General features: G+C 61.6%; 1 protein-coding gene across 1 annotated transcript; it reads right to left on the minus strand.

The window, feature by feature from the left end:
• Positions 1–1912: 1912 nt before the first annotated feature.
• Positions 1913–11102, minus strand: SPDEF (SAM pointed domain containing ETS transcription factor). Its single transcript, XM_076357966.1, has 6 exons — positions 11083–11102; positions 4898–5371; positions 3665–3862; positions 3526–3573; positions 2926–3066; positions 1913–2838 (listed from the first exon to the last, which is right to left on the minus strand). Exons 2-6 carry the CDS (start codon positions 5343–5345, stop codon positions 2660–2662), a joined length of 1014 nt encoding a protein of 337 aa, XP_076214081.1. The 5' UTR covers positions 5346–5371; positions 11083–11102; the 3' UTR covers positions 1913–2659.
• Positions 11103–24702: the final 13600 nt, after the last annotated feature.

The following is a 24702-nucleotide window of genomic DNA, read 5'->3' on the forward strand; positions in this document are numbered from 1 at the left end:
GGCAGGGGGAGATGGGAAAGCCCCGGCGCAGCAAGTTGATGGGATCAAGAGGGGATAGAGCCTCCTGGGCTCCCTACGAGCCTTGAAACCTTGGGAAAAATGATTTGCAGGTCACCCACCCCTCTCCCCTCCCCGGAGAGCCGGGGTAGCCCCAGGAGAGGGCAGCGGCCAAGGGGGACAGGGTGGAGGGAGCGGAACCTGCCGGGGCGTGGGGGGGCACTCCCTGGGCTCCCGATGGGGAGAGGGCAGAGAAAAGGGATTTATTTGCCCTTATTTAAAGGCTGGAACTGCAAGAGGTTTGGGGGAAACCCCGGCTGTGAGCCCTGCGGCTCTGGCTGCCCATCCCGCTGCAGTGGGCATCTGCTGGGTCAGGTCCCCCTCGTCCCTGGGGACATCGTGTCCCCGGGCGCACCCTCCCCAGCTGGCAGCAGCTTTCCTCGCCGTTTAACCCCCTTCCGTCCCACCTTCCCCGCAGGGACGTGCAAACCCCCCCGTGTGCCTTCGCCCACCCTGCCAAAGGACCTGCGAGAGGGACACGAGATTTGGGGCACTGGCACCCCCAGCCTGTCCCCCCGCTGCTCCCCGTGCCGGCTGCGGGAGCAGCGGTCGCACGCAGGAAATCACAAGACACATTTTGCTTTTTTTTCCCCATTTCTTTTTTTTTTTTTCTTTCCCCTCCCCTTTTCCAGAGGCCAAGGCAGTTTTCCTCCTTCCCCTGCTCCTCTTCTCCCTCCAGCCGCCCTCCATCCCTCCAGCCGGGATGCCTGCAAGGCTGGCCGAAGCGCGTCCGCTCCTCTGCCGTGTAAACAGTACGAAACGGGCAGAACAAAAAGAAGGCGGCAGGAGCTGTTACAGGCAGCTATTTTAAGTTAAAAACAAAAGACCAACAACCAGGTGTTTTTTTTCCTTTCCTCCCACAAAGTATCTCATGGGTACCCGGGCCACCCGTCTACCCTCGTCATTTGAACCTAAACCACAACTTGCTGGCAGCCAAAACCAAAAAGCAAATAAACAAATAAAAAAATTATAATATAAAAGATCAACATCGCCGGGTAACTTAGACTCTCGTGAAATGTGCAGTTTAAGCAATCCCCAGTTTTCCGTCCCAGTCCGGGCTCGGTGGGTTGTGTTTCAGATTTACTGTCCAGAGGGAAATGGCAAAGCTGCCGTCTCCCTTTTCCCAAACTCGGGAATCAGGCAGTCCAAATAAAATCCAAATCAAGGGAAGAGCCTTGTGCCAGGACCAAGGACCTGGGGGCTTCGGGGAGCTCTGGGTGTCCCCCCGCCCAAGGATGGGGGAGCCGGCTCAGGGGACCCCTCACGCCTGCAGGGATGCCCCGGCGTGCACGGCCCCGCGCCCGCGTTTTACAGCCGCTCCCTTTGCAAAACCCCCATTTTCAGCCCCAAATCCCTGCGGAGGGGAGAAGCCGAGAGTGTCCCAGAGCGGGAAGCGAAGTGGGGATGCACCCGTCCGGAGGGAATGCCTGTGGTCCCCAGGGCACAGCTACCCAGCACCCAGCTCCCTTGGCCGGCAGCATCCCTGGGTGCTGTGGTGCTGCTGGTGCCAGGCTGCTCCTGCGCGGGTCGGGTCAGCGCAGGCCCAGCCAAGGGCAGCTGTGGGTGCCCTTGTCCCTGCGGGTGCCATTGTCCCCGTGGGTGCCATTGTCCCGGCTCATGCCCAGGCTTTGTCCTCCCTGAACAATGGCCGGGGCGAAGCCACCCGCAGCCAGCACCCAGGAGGGAGGGGAGGAGGGAGGGATGAGCCTAGCCGCCGTCCCCCCCAAAATTCAGGCAGCCCCTTTCTTTGCAGCTGAGGGTTGAGGTGCAGCAGAGGGCAGAGCCCCCCGCCACGCTGCCCCCCACCCCAAACAGGGCTGAGGGCCAGGGTTAGGGGTTGTTTGTTTGTTGGGGTAAATCCAGAGCAGCCCCGCTGCAGCGCACAGGGTCACTCCTGATGGGCACCGAGGGCAGCCGGTCCCACAGCCGGGCCGGTGGTGGCATGGGGACAGGATCTGGCTGGAGGGGAGTGCGGCCCCGATGGTGTTGCGTCCCCCCGAGAGCAGCCCTGGGGGGTGATGCCACGGGGATATTGAGGTCTCCTGCTGGGATGTGCCCTTCGCCCCTGTGTCCTGACGGTGCCCTGGGGCTGCGGGGTGAGAGGACAACGTGCCGGGGGGCAAGAGACCTGGGGGCAGGACTCCTGCATCCCCCAGCTCCTCCCCTGGGTGACCCCAGCCACTCTCCTACCTTCAATCCCTACCAAAGGGCACCAAGGTTGTGGGGAGCCCTGCGACAGCCACAGATTCCTCTGCCTTTATCTCACCCCAAGCAACCCCACGTCTCCTCCGACGGCCCCAAATTCTGTGCCCACCCTCCCCTGGGAGTGCTCGCGGGAAACGAGGGCTCTGCACACTCCTTGCCCCGCACCAGGGCACATTGGTGGTGGTCCCTTAGCTGGGGGCTCATCCCTCCCCTCCGAGGCTGGGGGGTGAGGGGGGTCCCACAGTCCGTTGCCAGCAGGTTCTGGGGGGGGGTGAGCCTCTTGGCACCCCAGCCGCAGTCCTTAGCGCTGGAAGATGGTTTCTGTGGCTGGGAGGCAGAGAGAGGTGGCGAAGGTCCCCTGTCCCTCCCGGGGCTCAGCCTGTCCCGCCGCCGCCGCTCAGACCGGGTGGACAAACTGGTAGACGAGGCGCTGGGAGATGTCGGGTTTCCGGATGATGCCTTTCTTGTAATACTGCCGGATGGAGCGGCTCAGCTTGTCGTAGTTCATGGCTGGGCGGTTCTTCCGGATGCCCCACAGACGGGCCACTTGCGCAGAGTCCTCGATCTTGAAGATGCCTGGGAGGAGAGCGGGGCACGGGGGGGGGTTACAGCCTCGCCTGCCCCCTCAGCACCCGCCCCGGGGCTGCCGGAGCACCCACCCACCTTTCTCCTTGTTGAGCCAGCGGATGAAGCGGCCGTAGTTGTGGGGTTTCAGCAGCAGCTCTTTGAGGAACTGCCAGAGGTGGATGGGTTGGCCGGCGCAGGATGAGTCCACCTCGCTGTCCGCCCAGCTGGCATCACCTCCTGCCGCGGGAAGGGATGGGTGAGATGGAGGTGGGGAGAGACCTCTCTGCTTTGCACTGCCCCAGGGACCCGCACGAGTCCTCGTCCGGGAAATCCCGGCTTGATGCCTGTGGGTCTCTGGAGACTCAGTCCAGGCACTGGGTCTGGAAGCACCGCTTTCTCCTCCCCATCTTGGAGCGGGGAAAACAGCTCGGTCCTGCCCTTGTGCAGCCCCGCAGGGATGCACGGGGTGCGGGACAGGGCCAGCGAGGGTCTCGTGGCTATTTCCCCTTCGCTGCACCTTGCAGACAGCCCAGGGGCTGCTCCAGGGCAGAGGGAGTGCAACCACATGGATACTGCTGCAGCAGCCGCTCCAATGCATCAGATAATTGCAATTAAGCAGGGAACGACCTCTCAAATACCCTGGACCTCTCTGAGGCAGAAGCGAGGCCAGTGGAGCTGAGCCCGTGCAGAACTCACCGCAGTATCTCACATCTCCCGGGGAGACTTTTTCCTTCATCCAGGCGGCTGGAAGGGAGGAGCGGGTGGTCAGAGGGGCATCTCCTACTGCACAGCATCACCCACCCTCCCCAGCTCCCTCCCGGTCCTTGGCACCTACCAGACTTCCAGATGTCGAGGTGGGCGTGCAGGATGTCACCGCAGGTGGGCGAGCGCTGGCAGAACTGCTCCTCGGACATGGCACACAGGTCCTTTCCCGACAGCTCCTGGAAGGACTTCCCGATCTGCGGCAGCCGGTACTGGTGCTCTGTCCACAGGATCCACTTCTGCACGTTGCCGGGGCTCCAGTCCGCGGGGTCTGGAGGCAGAGGGTGAGCACGGCAAGCGACAGCCCGGGCAAAGCCCCGGGGAAACTCAGCTCACCCCACAGCGGTCCCGGGAACCTGGCCCCTCCTGCCCCGCTGCAGCATCACCCACCAGGGTGGGAGCACCCCGCTCCCAGCCTGCCCTGGTCCCTGGGGACAAGACTGTCCCCTTGCCGCCTCCTTCGCTTTGGGAAGCCTCATCCAGCCTTTTGGAGCCCCACTTGCTCCCTGCACCATCCCGGGTGACACCAAATGCTTCAAGGGAGTGGGTGGCAGAGCTTGCATAAGCCTAAGCACATCCCAAGACTGCTTGTGTCACGGCAGTCATGCCCCGAGGAGAATACCCCAGCGATGCCCAATGGCAGCAATACCCCAGGGAGCTCGGTCCTGGGCTGTCCTGCTCCCCTCGCACCCAACCCCACGTGCAGCTCAGGCAACATCAGCTGGCTCCAGGCTGTCCCCAACCCTACATGCTCATCTGCCCATTCCTAACGTCCCAGGGAAAACGGGATAGAGAAAAGGATAATAAAAGTCCCGCTGTCTGCTCCTTGCTACCGCACACCCTCCCCAAGAGGTGTGCAAGGCTGAAAGGTGCCTCGATAATGATGCCCTGGGAAGAGAAGACACCCCCAGCTCAGGGGAAGGGACAGGCTCAGCATCGGGTCGCTGTGTCCCTGCACCTCTCTGGATCCGTGGCACTGGCTGGGTCACACTGGCACCCCACACCCAGCACAGGGCTCTGCGTAAAGCTCTGCTAACCCCTGCCTCAGCTTAACTCCAAGCCAGCGAGGCCAGAGGGGTATTTTGCTGGCATCCCTGGGCGTTAGCAAACAGCCCTGCCCTGGAGCGATGCCCTGGGGGAGCCAGGCAGCAGCCGTGCTCCCCCAAACCCCAGCACCTGGTTGCAAACCCCCGAGCTGCAGCACAGCCTTGTGCTGTGCTGCACCGGCCCATCCCTCCCTCGCTGCACCCCGTGGCGGGACCGACCCTGCCCGCAGACCCCCGGGGAGGGCTGTGGGGGCACCCACCTGCGGCGATGTTGAGGAGCTTGCAGGCTGTCTCGATGTCCTTCAGCACTTCGCCCACCACCATGCTCTGCACCTGCTCCAGCGAGTGCTCCTCCAGGTGCAGGCTGGCCTGCAGGTCCCCCTCGGCCCCCAGCCCCAAGCCCTGGCTGTCGATGATGGGACATTGCTCCGGCTCCTTCTGCGCCTCCCCTCGCCCCCCTTGGGCATTGCTTTGCGACGGTTCCCCCATGCCCTTGGTGGCCCAGGCGACGTCCTCCGAGTAGAGCATGTCGAAGTAGTGCAGGCAGAAAGCAGGCAGGGGCTGCTCGGGGGTGGCGGGGGGGCTGGGGCTATCCGGGCAGCCCCAGCTCCGGGTGTCGGGGTCCCGCGGGGGGGGCAGCAGGGCAACGTCTGGCCGGGCGAGACGGCTGTGGGGCAGAGCAGTCAGCCTGGGGCTGGCACTGCCCATCCCTCCGCTCAGCGCCGGCTCCAAACCTGCCGGGAGAGGAGGAGAGGAGAGGCTCACCCCGGCACCGATTCCTGCCTTCCCGCCCAGCGGCCAGGCACAAAGGGAGGAACTAAGCCTGTTAGAGGGGAAAAAACCTCCAAAGAGACCCACGGTGTCCTGTGAGCCCCCGGATGAATGCAGGCTCGGGGTCAGCCATGGGGCTGGGGGGGCTGTCCTGATTTTGGGAGGACCAGCCGCAGCAGCCAGCAGGGAGAAGGAGCCCGGGGAGCGAGTAGGTCCCAAGCACCGCGGGCTTTTAGGGTCTTCCCCCGAACTGCACACCGGGTTGGCAGCCTTTCAGTCCCAGCTGGGGCTGAGCACCCTTCCAGGAGGCAGCAGTGCACGCTGGAGGGGCTCCAAGGCACCTATGCAGGGCGGCCCACGGGCATCAAGGGCTGCGGGATGCCTAAACCACACAGGCACGTTTCTGTGCATGGACAACATCACCTGCTGCTTTCACCCGAGGATGCCCCAGCAGCGATGGCACCCAAACCCGGCTCTCCTGGGCCGGGGACCGAGCCCAGCACCACAGCACCCAGCTCTCGGCCGCTGCTGCCAACCCCCGGACAAGAACTTTCCTTTTACTCTCTTGCAAGAAAAACTACCCAAAACCAGCCTGTCCCCATCTGTCTCCGGTACGCGGGGAGTCCTGGAGGCCACCGAGAAGAGGATGAGCCTGCTGAATTTCCATGGCAACACCAGGGAATGGCTCCATCCGTGGAGAAACCTCCCCAAGAGCCATCCTGAGGCTTTGGGAAGAGAAAGCCCCTGCCAGGGGAGAGGCTGGTGACAGGCATGGCCAGGGCACCGCCGAGCTCCTTGCCTGCCTCCGGCATTGCTTTTTAGAAAAAGAAAAAAAAAACCCCACTCCAAATAGGTTATTTAAAAGCAGAAAAAGTAGCAGCTTTTGCAATGGAGCCTGCAATAAAAAAGGAGCTTGCAAAGCCTGAACCGAGGAGCTTGCAAAGCCTGAACCAAGCCCAAAGCCCCCGCAAAAGAAACAAGGCAGTCCCCAAAGGGGAATGGGACACAGCGGCCAAGGAAAGGGGTCCCTGTTTGCTCTAAATGCCGTCTGGGGGGGAAAAAAGGTTTAAAAGACTAAAGGGGAAAATACACCATCGGGTTCCTCCGGGCAGAGCGTGGCCCTTGAGAGCGGGGAGCCGAGCAGCCGGCTGCTTGGCGTAGGAGGGACGCTAGCGACCGAGCGCCCAGAACGGCGCGTCACCCTCCCCGCAGCTCTGCCGTGCCAAACGCTGCTCAGCTCCACGCTGCTGGGCCCGGCTCTGCTCCCGAGGCGTTAATTAAACATCATTAATAGCCACGTGCCATGGCCCTGTTAACCGCAGCGGCACTGGTGGGGGATGAGTTTAACGCACTCGCTGGGGATTTTAAAGCTCCCAGAAGTATGGGTTTTGAGGCTCTGCGTCACCTGCACCATGAGGAAGCTCTACCCATCATTTTACCCTTGGCAAAGCCCAAAAAACCTTGGAAAGATGCATGGAGGAACCGTGGCTGCCCAAAGAGCACCCGTGCCAGCCTGGCCCCACGGGGACCCGGGGAGGGGGCGCGGGTTCAGATGCTGGAGCCCATGTCCCCGAGGGGTTGCGGTAGCACGAGGAGGAGGAGGTAGAAGAGGTGCCTGTGCCACCGAGCTGCCCCCACCGCCCAGTTTCCCTGAGAGATGGCGCCGGCTTCCAAACCTCTCCTTGATTTGCTCTGGATTAAAAGAAGAGCTTTAGCAGATCAGCCTTAAATCCAGCCTCACGCTGCTCCCGGCACAAAAGGGAAGCGGTAACAGCTTGCATGGCTCCAGCCCGCTGCACAGCACCAGCTGCAGGGGCTTTCTGGGGAGGGGACGGGGGTCTCGTCCCCAAGGCCTCCAGGGTGCTCTGGGGTCGTGGTGCACCTTCCGCCCATTCCGCCCCCGCCAGGCTTCGCTCCCGCAGCCGCCAGCCAGACACGTGGAGGAGCAGGGCTGCGGAGCCATCCCTGGGCACGCGGCGGGATGGATGGCCCCATCCCCATCCTCATCCCCATCCCGTCCTCCTCCTCCCAGTCAGGACCAGAAGGACCTGATCCCTTGGGCAAGTGGCCCCAAAAACCTGAGCAATCACCCGCCAAACGGTGCTGTACTCTCAGGGCGGGGGCCTTTGTTTGACTTTCTCCCGCTCTGGCATGCAGGCGGCCGGGCTGGGTGGGGACCTGTTTGCTCTAAGAAGCCGCTTTGGGCAGCCGTTTCCCTCTCCTCTCCCTCTTTTGCTTTTCCCTGGAAAAGGAGAGCTGGAGGAGCAGCCCCTGGCACACCGAGATGCTCACGGGGAGCACTGACCCGCACAGCACACCAAAAACCTTCATGTTCCCTGCCCGAGCTAAATGGGGCTGCGCTGGTAATTGCATCAGCCCGGGGAAACACTCACCGGCTTGTGCACGCTGCCGGCGGTGAGCGTGGCCCCCAGTCCCATGGGCTTCACACCAGAGCTCGCCTGCGGCAAAGCCACACCAACGCAGCATAGTGCTCATCCCGCCACTCCAGGCAAGAGGGGAAGCGATCAGGGAATTGGCTTTTACAGCACTTTAAACAGCAGCCACCAAGATATAAAAGCCCACCAGGCCCCTGAGGTTTTGCCTCTGTGGGCACACAGGGGCCAAGATGCGGCACCAGGGGCTCAGCAGCCCACGGAGAGGCTCCAAGTGAGAGAGGTGCCGTGCCTGGGGTGCCAGGCAGAGTGGGGTGCTGCCTGCAGGACACCCGCCCCTGCCCCGGCACCCTCGCCCAGCCCTCCCCAGGCACCGGTGCTGCCTGCAACCCCGTCACGGGCAGGCAAGGCTCTGGCGCGGAGCAGCAGCGGAGCAGACCCCAAACCGGGATGGAGCCATCGAGTCCCCCAGGTGTTTCTCCGTGCCCACAACAAAGCTCTGCCACTGGGGCACAGCCGGGAGGTACCTGCCATCCCCGAGCCCCAAAACGATGAGTGACACTGCATCAGTCCCCAGTGCTACCCACGGATATGGAGAGGACACCCTGACCAGCTGGGACGGGGGCGAGGCGCCCCTGCTCCCCGCTCTCGCCGGCACCGCGGGGATGCTGCGGCAAAGGGCTGAGCTGCCGGCGCGAGGGCTCATTCCCCGCTGCAGCGCGGAGCAGGGTGAGGAGGAAAAGGCAGCGGCTGCTGCCAAGGGGCACCGTGACAGCCTGGCCCCAAACGGCTCCAACAGCAGCTGAGAAAACAAACCCAGACGTTCCCTTCGAGCAGAAAGCCCGGGGGCAGCAGGGCCAGCGGCAAGCCCAGGGTTTTTGGGTGGTGTCAGGTCACGGCTCAGTTCCACTGGGCTGCAGGGACTCAGCCCCATCCAGAGCCCAGGGAAGCAGTGGATGCCGCAGCTGAGGGGGGTGAGGATGGGGACAAGGACCTCCTGTATCACCCCGAGCTCTCCTGGCAAACGCAACCCACCATTACTCGGGGTAGCAACACGGGCACCAGTGACAGGGGAGAGCTGGGATCAGCCCTTGGGAGCAATAAAAAAAAAAAAAAAAAAGAAATCCACCCAACCACCACCCTCAAACAATGGGTCTGTTAATTAAAATTAAATCTGCGGTTAAACAGGTTGTGCTGGAGCACGGCTCAGGAAGCCCCGTGGGACCGGCGGAGGTTGGCCCGCTGCGGGAGGAGGTGCTGCCCGCGGCACCCAGGATGTCTCCCAAATCCCCAGGCACTTCCGAAAGCCCTTCCTGGGCAGCCAGGCTCGGGAGCGGCCAGGGCGGTGGGCCAGGCTCCGGGGTCACCTCCAGCCCCCAGGCAGCGGGATGGGGATGGGGACAGGGATGCGTTGTGCCATCAGGGGAAGGAACCCGAGCCGTGCGGGATCCAGAGCTGTCCCAGACTGCCCAGAACAGCCCCCCCAGGCAGTGGGATTTGTCTTTAACCGACTCTTTCAGCTTTGCCCGCCCCGCATGCCTCCGCACAGCTGGGACCCCAGGGATGGGAGAGGACCGGGACCCCAGGGACTCAGCAATCCCCTCTTTGCCCAAAAGCCCATCTAGGGCTGCGATCAGGGTGGTTTTTCCCTGTTTTCTGGCCTGACTCAGCACCTCTTGCCCCAGCCACCTCCCCGGGCTCAGCCCTCCACCTCGGTCCCCAAAGAGGGGCCAGCCCACGCCACAGTGCACACCCCGAGGACAACCACACCGAGGCACGGAGAGGTGATGGAGCCTGTTGGCTCTGCCAGATGGCTGCCGGCCAGGAGGAGACACGAGCCGTTTTATGGGGCCCCGATTAAGCAGGCGAAGGGACCTGGGGTTCCTGCACGAGCCAGGGCTGCAGCAGACACCCGGGTGCTCAGAGGCTGCCGGTAATTTGGGGTCCTGCCAGCGCGTCCCACCCACCCTGCCAGCCTCACCACGCGGGCTGTGCCACGTCCCTTCCGGCTGCCAAACCCTGCCCGCCTGTGCCACGCACCCCTTTTATGTCTGGGTGGAGGGAGGAGGGATTGACCAAAATCACCCCGCAGCGGGGCAGGGGCTTGGGACGGCGCTCAGACGGCTGGGGATGTGACAGCCTGGGGGGGTCTTACTCTGGTACCCTGCTTAGTGATGGGGTTGGGGCCAGGGCAAGCCCAGGGCTCATGTTGGGTGTATGCACAGGAGGGATGCAGCCCATCCTGGGGGTCCTGGACCCCCAGCTCCCCTCCAGCTTTCTCCAACACCACCAAGGCCCCCCCCCGGCTCCTCCTGCCATTACCTGCATGGGTGCTGGCGCAGGGACCGAGCGTCCGCACAGGTCCCCACACCCCGGGTCAGGCTGCCCTCTCCATCGGTGCAGGGAGGCAAACAGCAGCGGGGGGGGGCGGGGGACGGGCACAAGCCACCGGTGGCCTGAGTAAAGCCCCGGTGCTCGGTGTCCCCCAGGTGAGCAGCAGAGCTTGGTGTTCCCCATGCAGGGCCAGGGAGCCCCTATTTATAGCAGCACCTTCCTCCCCCGCGAGCTCCCTGCCCATGAGAAAGCCCGTATTGTGGGAGATTTGGCAGCCGAGCGGCGTTTGTGTTTCACTAACCGAGCAGAACCATAAAAATCAAACCTAGAGCCAATGTGCCTTTAGCACTGACAAAAAAAAAATACCCAGCAGAAAAGCAGAGCAGCACCGAGACAGTGCAGGTCTGGTAAAGGGGTTCAAAGCACTTTATAGAGACACCCCTGAGCTGGCAGCTCCTTGATGGCCGCCCAGGACCTGGGATGCTCTATAAAGGGCCCCAGCTGCTTATCGGTCACACAGTGGCCCAAAGCACAGCGTCCCCTGTCTCCCGCCAGGCACAGGGGCTACGGGACCCTCAGTGTCCCTGCTGCTACCGGGTGGGCTCGGGAGGAGCCGGCCCCAGGAGCCCTGGCTCCCATCCCACCCGAGCAGGAGGGGGTTGCGAAGACACAAAGTTAGCAAATCCCATTTTATTTTGGGTGACACCATCCCAAGAAGTGCCAGGAACCTCACACGGGGGAACAACCTGTCCCTGTTTAGCCCTAACGGCACCTGGAGGTGCAAGGAACCGTGGGACGGGATGCTCACACGGGACGGCACCGTGTCTGCCCGGAATCGGTGCCAAAAGGGCTGTAGGAGCCCCAGGACGGAAGGAAGGTGGGTGCTGGTGGGTGCTGGTGGAGCATTGGGCAGCTGGGGAGGGTCACGGCAGCGGCGTGGGGCTTACCTTGAGGGTGCGTGGGCAGCTCAGAAACGGCATGGGTCCCAGCGTAGGGTGGGAAGAGCCATCCCCGTGGCGCTCAGCACAGCGGCCGGGGCGGGCATGGCCCGAAACGGGGTGTCCCGGCACCGACAGGGAGGGTGGCCAGCAGCACCCTGCCTGGCTCAACGCCGGCCCCGCAGCGGCAGGGCGGCCAGGCTGAGCCGCATCGGCTCTCGGCAGGCACCAGCGGGATGGGGATGAGGACAGGGCACGCTGAGGGGCTCCGAGGGCGGCAGAGGGATGAAGCCAGCTGGCAGCCGTGCCGAGGTATGCGAGGGGGAAGCCGGCAGCTGAGTGCAAGGTGCTCAGCGAATGCCTCCTTTGCCCATTATATCTAATTCCTTCCTTATTTACCTGAACAAACAAGCTGGGTGCTTACCTCAGCTGGAGGTGTTTGAATAGCCCAAGCCGGGGTTAACCCTTGAGGGGTGCATCGAGGCACCAGGCTCAGACCCAAATGCGCCCTGAGAGGGGAGTGGGGCAAATCCGGGCACCGTTAACCCCTTCCCACCCTCATCTGGGACACCCACCCAAGAGATGGGGACGCCGCAGGGGGCGAGACCGAAGGCTCCTCCTGGTCTCTGCAGCACAGAGACCTGTTGGGTACATGAGAGTCCCTGGCTGGACCCTGCAGCATGACATCGCTCCCCCAGCACAGGCTGAGCCGTTTTGAGGCCAGGAGCATCCCCGACCGATACCCCAGGAGCATCACCTATGCAAGTGCTGCGGCCACGTGGGGCTTGCAATGGAGACTGCGAGCAAGGATGCTCAGAGCCCATCGGGGACAAAAGGAGACCCTCACACCAACCAAACCATCCCTCATACCCGGGATACGGCACCGTCTCCTCCCCGGGGTCCGCGCTGCTGCTGCTGCCTGTGGGCAGGACGGGGCGCCGGGGGCACGGCAGGAACGTGCAGCGCTCCAGGCCCGGGTTGTCCCCACCGGCATAAGCAGGAAAAAGCTGTTTTGACCGAGACAGACACAGAGTTGGTATTTATTGTCTTTTTTTAACACGGGAAGAACACAGGGCAGTTCAGGCGGTTCTCCCGTGCACGTAGCACTGCTGAAAACAAACTCCCCCATGCCCTAAAAACCCACGTCAGACAAAACCCCAGCCACAAACACCTGCGGTGCAACCCGGGTCGGCCCCACGTCACCGCATCCTGGCAGCCAAGTGGCCATCACGCATGGGCTTTGCATCCCCAGCCCATGGAAAGTGCCACGGCGGAGCCAGCATCCCTCAGCTGCCCTGACCCCGGGGCCGGTGCGCCGCGGCAGCGCGGCACAGCCGATAAGCCATCCATCAGAGCTGTTTGCCAGGGGGGAAAATAAAACCCTGTAGGAAGGCGACCCCTGCATTACGGCTTCCCCGGCCCGCCCGGCGCGTTGGCAAAGGGCTTCGCCGCGCTATCGCCAGCGCCAGGAGTTTCTGCCTCCCTTTTGAAACGCCTCAATGTTATCTTATCGGTGGGGAAAACGTTCCCCCCAGATTAGGGCTCCTGCCGTCTGAGGGGAGCTTTTCTCCCCTGTTTTGGTAAACACGGCCAGGCCCGGAACACGTGGCGGCGGCCGGGGGGAAATGTGGTCTGGGGAGGACACGAGGGGTGAGCGGCCACGGTGGGGAAGCCCCCAGCTGGGCTTTGCTGTGGGGTAGGTGCATAGGATGGGGATGTGGCACAGCCAGGAGTGGGGACCCGGCCACCAGTGCCCCCCTCAGCGCTGCCGGCTCACGGCAGCCACGGCACAGCCCCTCACACCGCTCGGTGCATCTCCTCTCTGTTCCGCGCAAGGCACCACGTGCACAACTCAGCACTGCTGCCGCGCGGCAGCAGGCCTGATCCTGCATCCCTCAAAGCCCGTTGCAAAGCTCCAGCCAGCTGCAGCAGGTCGGGCTGCCAGGGTTCGGCTCCCCCTGGCTCGCTCTTGCCTGTTTTTGTCCTGTGATGCCGGGTCCCGGCCAGAGCCGCCGCGAGAAGCTGGGAGCAGCGGGCACCACGCCAGGGCTCTGCCCGGCTCAGGGGCTGGTGCACAGCATCCAAACCTGCTCCCGTGTCCCATCCCAGCATCCCCACGTGGGAACCAGGGGCAGGAGCATCCCAGCACAGCCCCGGAGCCGAGGCCATAGCCTTCCACTCACTTATCATAGCATGGAAATGCAGGTGTCTCGACTGTGGAAACTTAAGTTACAGAGTAAAACCGTGTATAAACTCTACAGCCATGCACATGTGAGCTGTGCTGGGAATCGCTGTGGCCATCCCGCACCTTCCTGCGGCAGCTCCGTGCTGCTGCCCTGCGTCCGGGCTGCCAGCTCGGGGAAAGTTTGCCGAGCAGGTTACGGTTTGCACAGGCTGTGCAAGCTGGATTTGCACCTCCTCGCTGTGACATCACCCGCAGGTCTCCCTCATTTATTAGGTTTAATTACTACTTGTTACCAGAGCAAACATCAAAACAGTGCACCCGAAGGAGCCAGGAGCAAAGTGGAGGAGAGAGCAATCGGGGTCACCAGGTAAGAGCAGGATGCCACCGGGCAGAGGGGATGTGCTGGCAGTGCCCGCTGCTGGGTCCCTGCTCCGGAGCATCCCGGACCCGGGTTATCCCAGTCTGTCTGGGAACCTGTCGCCCGACTCACACCTGGGTCTGAAAAAGCTTTCCCTGCTCCTCTTATCAGTAGCACCGGAGATTTCGATAAGCAAAAGAGATTAAAGGGAAAAACATTTGCTTTGCTGTGCTCGGGGAGAGCTGGTCGGCTGGGCAGCACGATGCGGAGCTGTGAAAACAGGCAAAAGGCCCCAAAATGAGATCTCTGCTTTCCTCCCCAAAGCAGGTTTGGTGGCTGCGGCCGTCCAGCGTCACCGGCCATGCCGTGCTCTCACCGCCGCCTTTCGCAATCGGCGGTTCAGCACAGCTCTGCCTGCATATGCAAACCAGGAAAAGAAGAGGTTGCAACACCTGAGGAACAACAAAAGAGGGGAAATAAAGTCTAGCTTTTCTGCCCCGTGTGCGCAGTTTTCAGTGCTTTTTCCTTGTCCTCCCTGTCAACCCATCGGCTCCTATTCCAGTGCCTTTTGCCACGACTGAAACTTCAACGCTTGGGAACGCGGCCGGAGGGGAGGGATGGAGAAATGACTCATGAATCAGTCTGGAAGAATCTCTCTGCCTACCTGCCTGCTAATCTCTGGCTCCATCACAAGAATAATAGATAAGCAGCCATGTAATGTATAAAAAAAACTATTGAAGGCACTTGATGTCACTACAAAACCACAGAGGCCATCGAGCCTGATTTGTCCCTGAGCTGAGTGGTGTTTCCTGGTCAGCCGCAGCAGCGGGGTTTCCTCTGCATCAGCTCCTGCACAGCGTTTGGGGACAGCGGTGGTCCCCCTGCAAAGCAAACCCACAAGCTTGGGTCCCTCCGAGAGGCCTCATCCTGCATCCTGTGCCCGTGCCTCTGGGCTGTACAAAGGCGATGCTCAGAGAAGAGATGAATCCCCGCTCCCAGGCTGCAGGGTGGGCTCTCTCAGGCTTTTCTGCAACCCAAGGAGACAGGAAACGGTTGAAATGGTTGAAATGCCTTTAACGCACCCCCCCAGCTCCGTCCTGCTCCGCAGGTGCGAACCCACGGGAGCCACGTCTGCAGCGCTCAGCACCTCAGCCCACGCCAGCCCCAGATCTGGCGGGTATTTTTGTCCCGAGACGCACGTCACGGCTCCAGGCCGGCAGCATGACGAGGAGGGATGCTCCCAGGCTGCCACCGAACCGAACGTCCTTTGGGCTTCCACCTCCCCAGCACCATCGCCCCTGCCCTGGTACAGGCAGGGGCTCCGGGCGCAGGGGGATGCTCCCAATGCTGGGCTGAGACCAAGGCAGAAAGCAGCCTTCAAATGAACCAGTAACCATCGGGAAAGCACCAGGACGTAGGGAATCCCCGCTGAGGGTGAGGGACAGCCCGGGATCCCAGGGCTGAAGCCACCGTGCAGGAGGAAGGTCCCAGTGGGAAGCGGCGGCTGCTCACTCCCCTCCTGCCACCCGTAATCTTAATTGCTCTTCACTGGCTGTTTGCTAACAGCAATTCATTTCCTCCCGGCCTGCACCAAGAGGGTTTATCGCCCTCACTCGTGTGTTATTTCAAGCTAACGCATGTATGGAAGGTCAGAGCCTGGAGCGCGCCCTGCGATCCTAGAAAGACTCTCGATGGCAGGAGCAGAGCAGGGAGGAGCAGGCAGAGGGCCTGGGAGCCAGCGGGTCTCAGACACGTCTCGCCCACTGCCTGCAAGCTCCTCTTTCCCCAAAAAGGGCAGTGGGCTTGGCAGAAGGTGGGAATACCAGCCACATTTTCTACCCCAGCTCCCGTCTGCTTTGCAGTCCCGACTCAGTGCCCACACTCGGAGAGGTCCCCTTGCTTCTGCACAGCTCACCGGTCAAACTGCGTGTCCCGCTCTCCAGGAAGATGCTCCAGGCAGGCTGGTTTTTGCAGAAGAGCTTTGGAGATGCTCTGGCGAGAGGTGCCAGTGCAGAGCAGCATCCTCTGGTCACGGTTCCCGCAGCCGGCGTGTCTGCACACTGTCCCCGTGCCACCAAACCGGAGCAAACAGCAGGGAGCATGACACTGGCATCCAGCTGAGCTGCTGCTCATGCTCCCTTGGGATCCTCCCAAAACCCCCGTGCAAGGGGTACGAACAGCCGCCACGGCGGGGAAAGGGAGTGAGGTGCCGACTCAGGCACCCACCGGGACTGGGTGCTCCCGGTGCCCCGCTGGAAAGCGGGGCTGAGCACACCCTCCCGAGCTGGGGATTGGCCAAGGTTTCCGCTAGCCTCCGAGGGGACCCGGGAGGGGAAAAGGGCTTTCCAGCAGAGCTGCAACCCCAAAGTTAACCGAAGGGCCAGAGAGTGCAAGAGGAATAACTCACAGGCGTACACGGAGAAGCCAGCATGCTTTTTATTTGTGCAATGACCCTGTGCAGATCTACCAGGGAGCATCTTCAGAGCTCTCAAACCACTAAGATCGCTCCAGAGTGGAGACCAACTGAATCCCCTTACGTTCCTCCTCACCCCAGTCAAATACACCCATTTCCCGAGCAGCCCCGGGGCCGAGCAGGGCTGCTCCTCTTTATTACCTCCCCGGGCCGCCTTTGCTGGGTTTTCCCATCTCCCAGATGCTGCCATAAACCCTATTTACGGGGGAGGCGTGTATGCTCGAGGCAAACAGCCACGATTATTGTCTGTGGGGCGCACCCTGATAAAAGAGCCGGGGCTCCCGGCTGCGGCCGCTGCTCCGGTGCTCGGTCCCTGCTGCACGAGGCGGCTCCCGGCGTTCTCGTGCTGCGGCGGGGAGACCTAAGCCAAAAAAAAAAAAAAAAAAAGAAAAAAAGAGCAGTGGCAGGAGAGTTAATGGCACCACAACCCAAATGGTGTCACCTGCATTTCAGGGCAGCCCTTGGGGGTGCAAATGGGGTGTGTTGGAGAACCCAGCTCCATCCAGGGGTGCAGGGGTGGGTGCCTGCTCTGCGCTGGTGGCACAGGAGGTCCCAGAGCCATCCCTTGGCTGAGCACGGAGGTGTCGGTGCTCGCCTGGCCCCATGCAAAGGCTCCTTCACACCCCGCGGCGGCAGGAGATGCCAAGGTTTGGCTCTGGGGTGCCACAGCCCCCCTTCTTCAGTCCGGCCATGCCTGGGAGGGTGGTTGGGGAAGGACAAGCCAGGGGGGGATGAAGACACTAGGGTGATGCCAGCACGACCCTGGCCTCCCACCCTGAGCCCTGCCCCTGGACCACCAGCTCCCCACCCAAACACACCACCCTGCCTCCCCTGCCTGCTCCCAGCACCCTTCCCACCCTGCTGCCTTCCCCCCCTTGCCCACATCACCGGTTTCCCACTCCCCCCCCCAGGCACCCCACGGGGACGGTTCTCCCACGCCAGGCTGAGCGCTGCCAGTGCAAACCCCGGGTGATGCAGGCGGGGAGGTCGCAGGGTGCCCGGGCGGGCTGGGAGCAGCGGGATGCACTGGCATGTTTGCTGTTCCCTGCTCAAAGCCCTGCTCTTTTCCTCCTCCGGTTGTATTAAACTCCTGCTTTTGTCTCTCGGGATTAAAAGCCTGGAAATGGCTGTGGGTCGCCTGGCGGTGCCAGGAAGAGAGGGCTCAGGGTGGCGTGGGTGCACCCAGCACGGCGGCAGGGTGAACCCTGGCAGAGGGAGGATGAGGAAAGGTCACGGCCCCGCCCTGCACCGTCACCGTCGATTTGAGGTGCAGAGGGGGGGGGAAACCCACGTGCGGGGATGGCTCCCGGTCTGTGCTCTCCATGCACCAGCCCCGCAGCTGCTGCATCGGCATGCAAACCCCAAATCCCATCCAGGATGAGAGAAACGCCCCAAAATAACCCACACAAGCACCGTACCCCCGTTTCCTCACCATCGCCCGTTCATCCCACCGGCGCGGCTGGGCGCCGGGGCGGCAGGGCCAGCACCCCCTCCCCATGCCGCGGGCTCAGGGCCGTTTGGTGGCGGCGGTTCCCAGGCACACACAGGCAGCCAGGTGAGACGGGCAGGGCCCCATGCCAGCAGACGGGATGTTGTCTTTTCACACAGCACCGGTGCAGGGCCGAGCAGCAGCGAAACCCTCGGGGCTTTGTTTCCCACACTGGTTGCCATTAAGAAATGCAAATTCATTCTTCTTCTTCTGCTGCTGTTTCTCCCCGCATGCAAAACGATCCTCGGGCATAACGGCCCCACGGAGCGGCAGCCCCGGAGAGCGTGGGAGCCGCTGGGGCAGGGAAACACCTCCCGGGTGGGAGCAGGTGGCACGACCAACTCCAATGGTCTCAAAGCCAAGGACGGCACGCAATGCCCCGGAGAGCAGGAGAGGCTCTTGGCTGCGGTTTCCCCTTCCGACCTGCGCTATCCATCCCAGAAGAGCCTGCAGAAGGTTTTGTCCCAGGGGGGAAAACCCCTAAAAATAACCCTAAAACCCACACTCAGCCCTGTCTCGGCTCAAAGTAAGAGCTGGCGGGGCTGGATGGAGAGGGGAAGGCAGGGGGTCAGCGGGGAACAGAGCCACCCCCCCCTCCCGTCGCTCTTGGGTTCAGAAAGCCCCAACCCCGCCGAGCCAGGTTTGCAGCTCCAAGGGGAACGGAGGGGGGAGGACTCCTCTGTGCCCCCCACGCGCAGAGGGCAGGGACCCCATGAGGGACGAGGCTGCTCCACGTCCCGCAGCATCGCGTGGAGCCGTGGGTCTGGGGCGAAGGCCCTGCGCTCCCGGTCCCCCGGTTCCCCCTCCGGGAAAACCTGCAGGGCTGGAGGAAGGCTGGGGACTAAGACGGTGCCGAGCTGCGGCAGAGCGAGCCGTGACTCAGCAGTGAGTCACCCGGCTTGGAAGGAAACGTGTTGTTCCCAGTGAGCATCGCCCAGGTCAGGCACCCTTGTCCTGGGGGCTCGGGTAGGCAAAAAGGGGTGCAGGAGGCGGGGCAGGACCCGAAACGAGGTCCTGTGTTTGGGGACAGGGAGTTGCAGCAGCGTGTCTTGCCTTCACCCTGTCCCCAGGTGCTGAGCTAGCCTCGAAGCTTGGAGGAATTTGCTTTTTCTCAGCAAACAGATGCCCAGTTCATGGGCATCCTTGGCCTCATCAGCTTCCCCGACACCGCGAGGAGCCTCAGTTCCCGGAGCCTGGCTTGGGGAGAACGAAACTGTGACTGGTACTGGGAGATGGGCAGGGGAGGCGCAAAGTTCTCAGCAGACCTGGGCCACCAGCACACGCCAAAGCCCCGTCGGAGACTGGCAGCATTCCTCGGTGGCATCCCTGGTTTCACAGGACGGGATATTAAAGCAGAAAGCGATTAATGCTCTGCAAGGGAGCAGAGAGCTGGAGCCAGGCTCCAGCCCCGGTGCGGGACATGACCCAAAATGGCTCCGCTTTCCCCTTGAAGGGCTGCCCCGGCCCCAAGCCCGGCTCTCCCCATCCCAGCTCTGGCTCAGGGCACCGGCAGAGCGAGGACATCGCTTCTCTCCTCAGTGGTGGATTTTGAGGGCAGCAAAATGTTTGTTCTGTCAACACGTGCCTAATCCCCAACCAAAAGCTGATGAAAAAAGCCATGGGGGGGGAAGGATGGGAATAAGCTGCCCTTTGAAACAAAGCTCTGACAGTGACAGCCACAGCCCCGAAGGGGAGGATGTCATCTCTGGGGTGCACGGCGCTGGTGTAGCTGGGGAGACGAGGGGAATGGGTTCCCCCCACCGGCACCCCGGTCCCTGTGGGCACCCTGCAGCCCCAGCACCCTGCAATGGGGCTGGGAAGGGCGAACAGCTCTCCAGCTCCAGCCTGGCCCTGCCACAAATCAATGCACCTTCTTAAACCCGAGCAGGACCCTGAGCACCACGTAGGGGGTGCAAGAAACATATCCTTGCTCCGAAGCGATTGCCTCTCTCTCCCTTTAAGCAAACCAAAGCCAGCGGGTGTAGACAATGCACGGCAGCATCCATGCAGCAAACGTCCCCTCCACACAGCCTGGGACATCCCTGTCCCATGTCCCTGCTGACCCGGCACTCGGCTGCGACACCGTGTGAGCCCGTCACGAACGGGCTCACCTGAGGATTGGCATTTTCAGATGACCCATGAAACCTTTTTCCTGGTGGGATGAAACGAAACTTTGTCACGGCGAGGCTCGTTTCCAGGTTGGCTGGGGCTGCAGGCTGAGCAAGCGGCGCTTCCCCTTGCTGCCCACCCCAGGGCAGCTCCTCCAGCCCAGCCCAGCCACCGACGCCGGCCAGCACCAGCCGCAAGATCCAGCCCCCGCAGGGACGCACTCCCAGCACCTGACAGCATCAACCTCGCACCCTTCACCCGCAAAAAAAAAAAAAAAAAAAAAAAGAAGTACATTTAGCAGTTTCCATTTGTTTGCTCTTTAAATAATTGTTTCCTTATCGCTATTTATTTAGATCCCTTTAAAATTCTGACAAACCTGCTTCTCAGGCACCGTCACCCGCTTCCTCCCACCCTGCTCCCTGTGCTGCCTGCAGGCAAGGCAGAGCGGCCAGGCTGCACGGCCGCAGCACGGCTGGTCCCGGGGAGGAGGGTTCCCTGCTTGGGGAGGTACGTGCGGAGCGTCGAGCCCCCGCTTACCTCCTCCTTTCCAAGATGGACAAACCGGGATGCTCCAAAACCGTGGTTTGGGGAGCTCGTCCTCCTCTCCCCATCCCACCACAGACCACGGCAGCAGACACGGATGCTTTGGGGCTGCTGCTAAGTCCTGCCAAGCTCGGGGGGCTCGGGGAGCAGGAGGAGGGATGCCAGCGAGGGGGGGTGGGAAAGGAGACGACATGACACATTCACTGCCCACCACAGAGAGGTCTCAGAGCCACTGCACGAGGCCTTCACCGAGGACCGGAGGGAGGGAGGACGGGCCCGGTGCCTACCAAACCACCCTCCTGCGCTCCACCACTTGCTGCCTGCAGTGCCCTGGGGTGGGTGAAGCGATGGGCACTCGCCCAGGTAGCCGGAAAGGCAGCGGCAGCAGCTGGCCACGATTGCCCAACACTCCTCCGTGCAAAGTCCAGCCAAGCACCGCTCTCGGCTATGAACAGCACCAATTAGAGCAGCACCCAGAGCCGCTGGGGGCGAAGGCGGGATGGGTTCAAGCGTCCCACAAGCACGGACAGGGGACGTCCCTGCAGCCTCACTGGGGACAGAGACCCTTCCTGCTGTCGAACTCAGGAGTGTCGGTCCACAGGCATCTCTCGCTGTCACCTACTAGAGAGGTTCAACATCCCACCGGGCTCGGCTGGGGTGCGAGGGGCTCATCCCTGGGGTCCCCTCCCGGGGTCCCATCCAACGTCACCCTGGGGTTTTGGGCTTTGCTACTGCAGGTTGACGTCACAGCCCAGCCTGCAGCTGACAGAATTAATTGAGGAAACCCAGCCATGGTAAACAACAAGGAGGGAAACTGGGGCAGATTAGATAACAAGGAATGTGAGGTTCTTGCTGTATTTTCCCCCTGGACGGCAAGCCTTGCCCACTCGCTCAGGCACAGACCCTGCCGAGCCTGGGCTGCTCCTCACCAGCAGCGCAGGGAGCTTGGCCCCAGGAGAGGCTGAAATCCCCCTTCTGCGGGACAGCTTTCCTAAAAAAAGGGTCTGGCTTACCCCAGACCTGAGGTTTGGGTGTCCCCTCCCTCCCTCCTGCAGAGCCGTGCATCGCCCTGGGGCAGGCAGCGAGAGCAGAGCACGGTCCCCCACTCCCCGTCACCACCGGAGAAGACACGGGGGTAGGTGGGAGCAACCGCTACGAGGGGGCACGGGGGAACAGGACCTGCTGCTTCGTCCTGGTGGAGAGAGAGGCAGGGCAGGGTCCTGGCCAGCAGAATTACTGTCCCCACTGCACGGTAACAGGCACAGGGTCCCAACAAAGGGGAAACTCTCACCCATTCCCGGCTGGCCGCACCCGAGCCTCCCCATCAGAGCAACGTTTGGTTCCAGGTTGTGTTACCCAGACCCCCTTTGCTCCCCAGCAGCACGTCACCCTCCAAACTTGGACACAACATGGACCCACTGGCGTTCAGACACCTTCCTCATCCCCACTGATGGGACATCTCTGCCTTTAGGGGATCTCAGCCCCCCGGAGGTCCTTGCCCACGCCGTCCCTGCCCAGCACACGCTCCTGCCCGGCTCGGCAGCATCACCCCAGCCCCACAGTGGCGGTGACAGGCCAGGTGACACAGTGCCACCCCACTGCCTAGTGGGACCAGTGCGGACCACACACACCCCACGCACCCAGAAACGTGCAACCCCCTCCCCAGGCTGTCACCGTGCTCGGTGCAGGACAGCAGCCGCTCTAGACATGCGTGGGGACATGGCTCACACCTGGTTGGCCACCGTCACCAGCAGGTCCCAAAGCCTGGAAAAGCCAAGTCCAGCAGCTCTGGCGGGTTTTGCAGATGAGGAGCAATCTCAGCTCCCTCTGCTGGCACCTGCTCCAGGCCAGGCCCTTTCCCGGCAAACCCTGGTTATAAATAACGTCTCCAAGCACCTTCCCGCAGCTCTCCCTGCCCACAGGACACGGTGCCACCTGCCAGCCCAAAGCCGGGGAGATGCTCCTCAGCTCCTGCCACATGGTGCGACCAAGCACAAGCAGCCCGTTAGGCAGAAGGACACACAGCCCAGCCGTCCAGCCTGCTCAGGGTATTTATTCCTGTCTTACAGATGAGGAAACTGCTTGGTGAGGGTCGGCTGGGGCAGCAGCTGCAGAGCTGAAGACAGCAGGGATGAGCTGCAGCTCCACTGCATGCCCGTGCAGAGCTGAGGAGAGCAAAGACAAGACACCCACGAGCTCTCTTTCTGGTATTAAATGAGTTCTGTGGGACAGTGGATGGTCTCATAGCTGGAGAGCTGGATGGGGACTCAGGACCTCCTGCCTCAGCCTCTCTCATCTACAAAACACAGCGAGCGCTGACTTCGCTGGGAACAGACCTGGGTACAGAGCAGCCCAGCCTCCCGGCCAGGTGTCTTTTCACAGGCTGCGGGGTAAAGCATCCCTGCCCGTCACCACCCCACCGGCAACGCACGTCATTGCCCGTGCTTTAGCAAGGCGGAGGGGAAAGTGCGCGGGCACGATGCTCAGCCCTGACCCACCCTGCTCGACCCACAGCGGTCACGCTCCAGAGCAGCAGCTGGGAAGCAGGAGCCTTGTTTTTAAGTCAATAAAGGGAGATTGCTATGGAGACACCACAGCCGCCAGCGCGAGTGGCTCTGCAAGACATCCTATATGGCTTTCCCCACCCAGGCACCTGCTCTCCTCTCAGCCGTCCAAATCTGGGGTTTGCTTGGCGTTTATGGACACTGTAACAGTGTTTTCAACAGCTGCCTGCAAGAGATCGATGGCTCTGGAGAGTTTTACAGTGCCTTAGGAGGTGCATCAGCATCACTCAGCTCATTCCTGCAGGCACGCGGCTCTCCCAGGACAGTATGTACGCCTTAAGCAGCACTTGGAGTCAGCCAAGCAAACTAGCACAGGGCTGAGCCCTGCCAGCAAGTGGGAAAGCTCTTGAGAAGTTTTTTATCCTTGTTTGTAGGGAGCCTTAATGAATTCCTATGAACAGCCGATTTAGCACAGCCCCAGAGATAAATAGTTGGCACTTGACTGCTGTAAAAACACACCACTTGGTGAAGGGGAATATTACGTCCTATCTCCAGCCTCAGGCTTGTTCAAACACCCTCAGCTTGAATGGTAGCGCACCTCAGCTGGGAGAAGAGCCCAAGCAGACCATGGGAGCCTCTGGGAAGCTGGTTACACAACTGGTTTTATGCAGAAGGTGTTCAAACATACAGCCCTGACTGGCAGGAGCCATGACTGCTGCCTCTGGGAAACTCTGAGTGAGCTGTTCTTCCCCTGTCCGGAGGATACCCCGTTCGCGTCAACCCCTCCACCCAAGTCCCAGCATCGCCCTTTTCCCGACACCGTCACCGTGGCAGAAGATGAAGCCGTGATTTCTATGGTGCCACCGCCTCGCAGCACAGCTGAGCCACCTCACAGGGTGCTGCACTGGTTACTCCATTCATAAACAGGTGAAAAATGTACTTTTTTTTTCCCCCCATTTAAGCCCTTTACGGTATTGTGAAGGCATCACTTCCGCAGGGAAGACAATCAAAATAAGGAAATACTACAAGCGAGGCAGCTCTTAAGCAAAGCCCTGCTCCACACTGCTCTGCAGAGCTGAGCCCACAGCATTCGATGGGGCAAACAAGGCTGGTCCTTACCTGCGTGTGCCATCTGCTTCCTCGCTTGGTCTCCGCTGCATGCTTTTACTACTCAGCTGTTTTATGAACGGGGTAGGAAACGTTTGAGATTAGATTTCCTTAAATAATTTCTGTTTAACCGGGTATTTTCCAACTAACACACAGGCGGAGCACGCGAGTGACAGATTGCAGGTTATAGAAAGCTTCCAGAGAAAGCCTACACTAAAAGTTACTCCTGACCCCGCGTACGTACGCGCAGATCCCATACTCCTTCCCCACGGACTCCCTCACAGCATCCCCTTTGCCTGGTTTCCCTCTTGGCCTGTCAATATTTCACTGCGCGTCCCCAAAGGATTTGCAGAGAAGCAAGAGCAGAGGGAAGAAGAGGTGAAAATGAGCACAAATCCCTCCTTTAGCATCTTGCTGTGCACCGCAGGCTGCACGCCACATGATTTAGTGGACACAGCAGGTGGTGGTGGGGGGGGAATATCACAAAAACCTGCCCTTTTCTTCTCTGCTGCGGTTACAGCTGCTGCTCCTGGAAGGCAGGGTGCTTGCTGGAGCCCTCGAGCCCACGCCTGCAGGTACGAGGACATGCAGCGCCGCTGCGGAGGTTTTGGAGCACATCCCGCACTTTGCTCTGCGGTCAGCCGGGCAAGCAGGGCACCCTCCAGCCAGAGGCAAAAGAGGAGCGTGGGCACGCACCGAGGCCCGGGGGACGGTGCCGTTCGGTCCTGGGCACTACCCAGCGCGCTGAGCACGCCTTCCTCGCTGTAATTCATCCCACACAACCCATACAGCGGAGAACATCCTCCTGCCTACCACAGCATCGCTTCAGGGACCAAGAAAAGCTGCTTAAAAACAGGATTA

Source organism: Aptenodytes patagonicus, chromosome 22, assembly GCF_965638725.1.
Source record: "Aptenodytes patagonicus chromosome 22, bAptPat1.pri.cur, whole genome shotgun sequence".
Taxonomy (NCBI): Eukaryota; Metazoa; Chordata; class Aves; order Sphenisciformes; family Spheniscidae; genus Aptenodytes; species Aptenodytes patagonicus.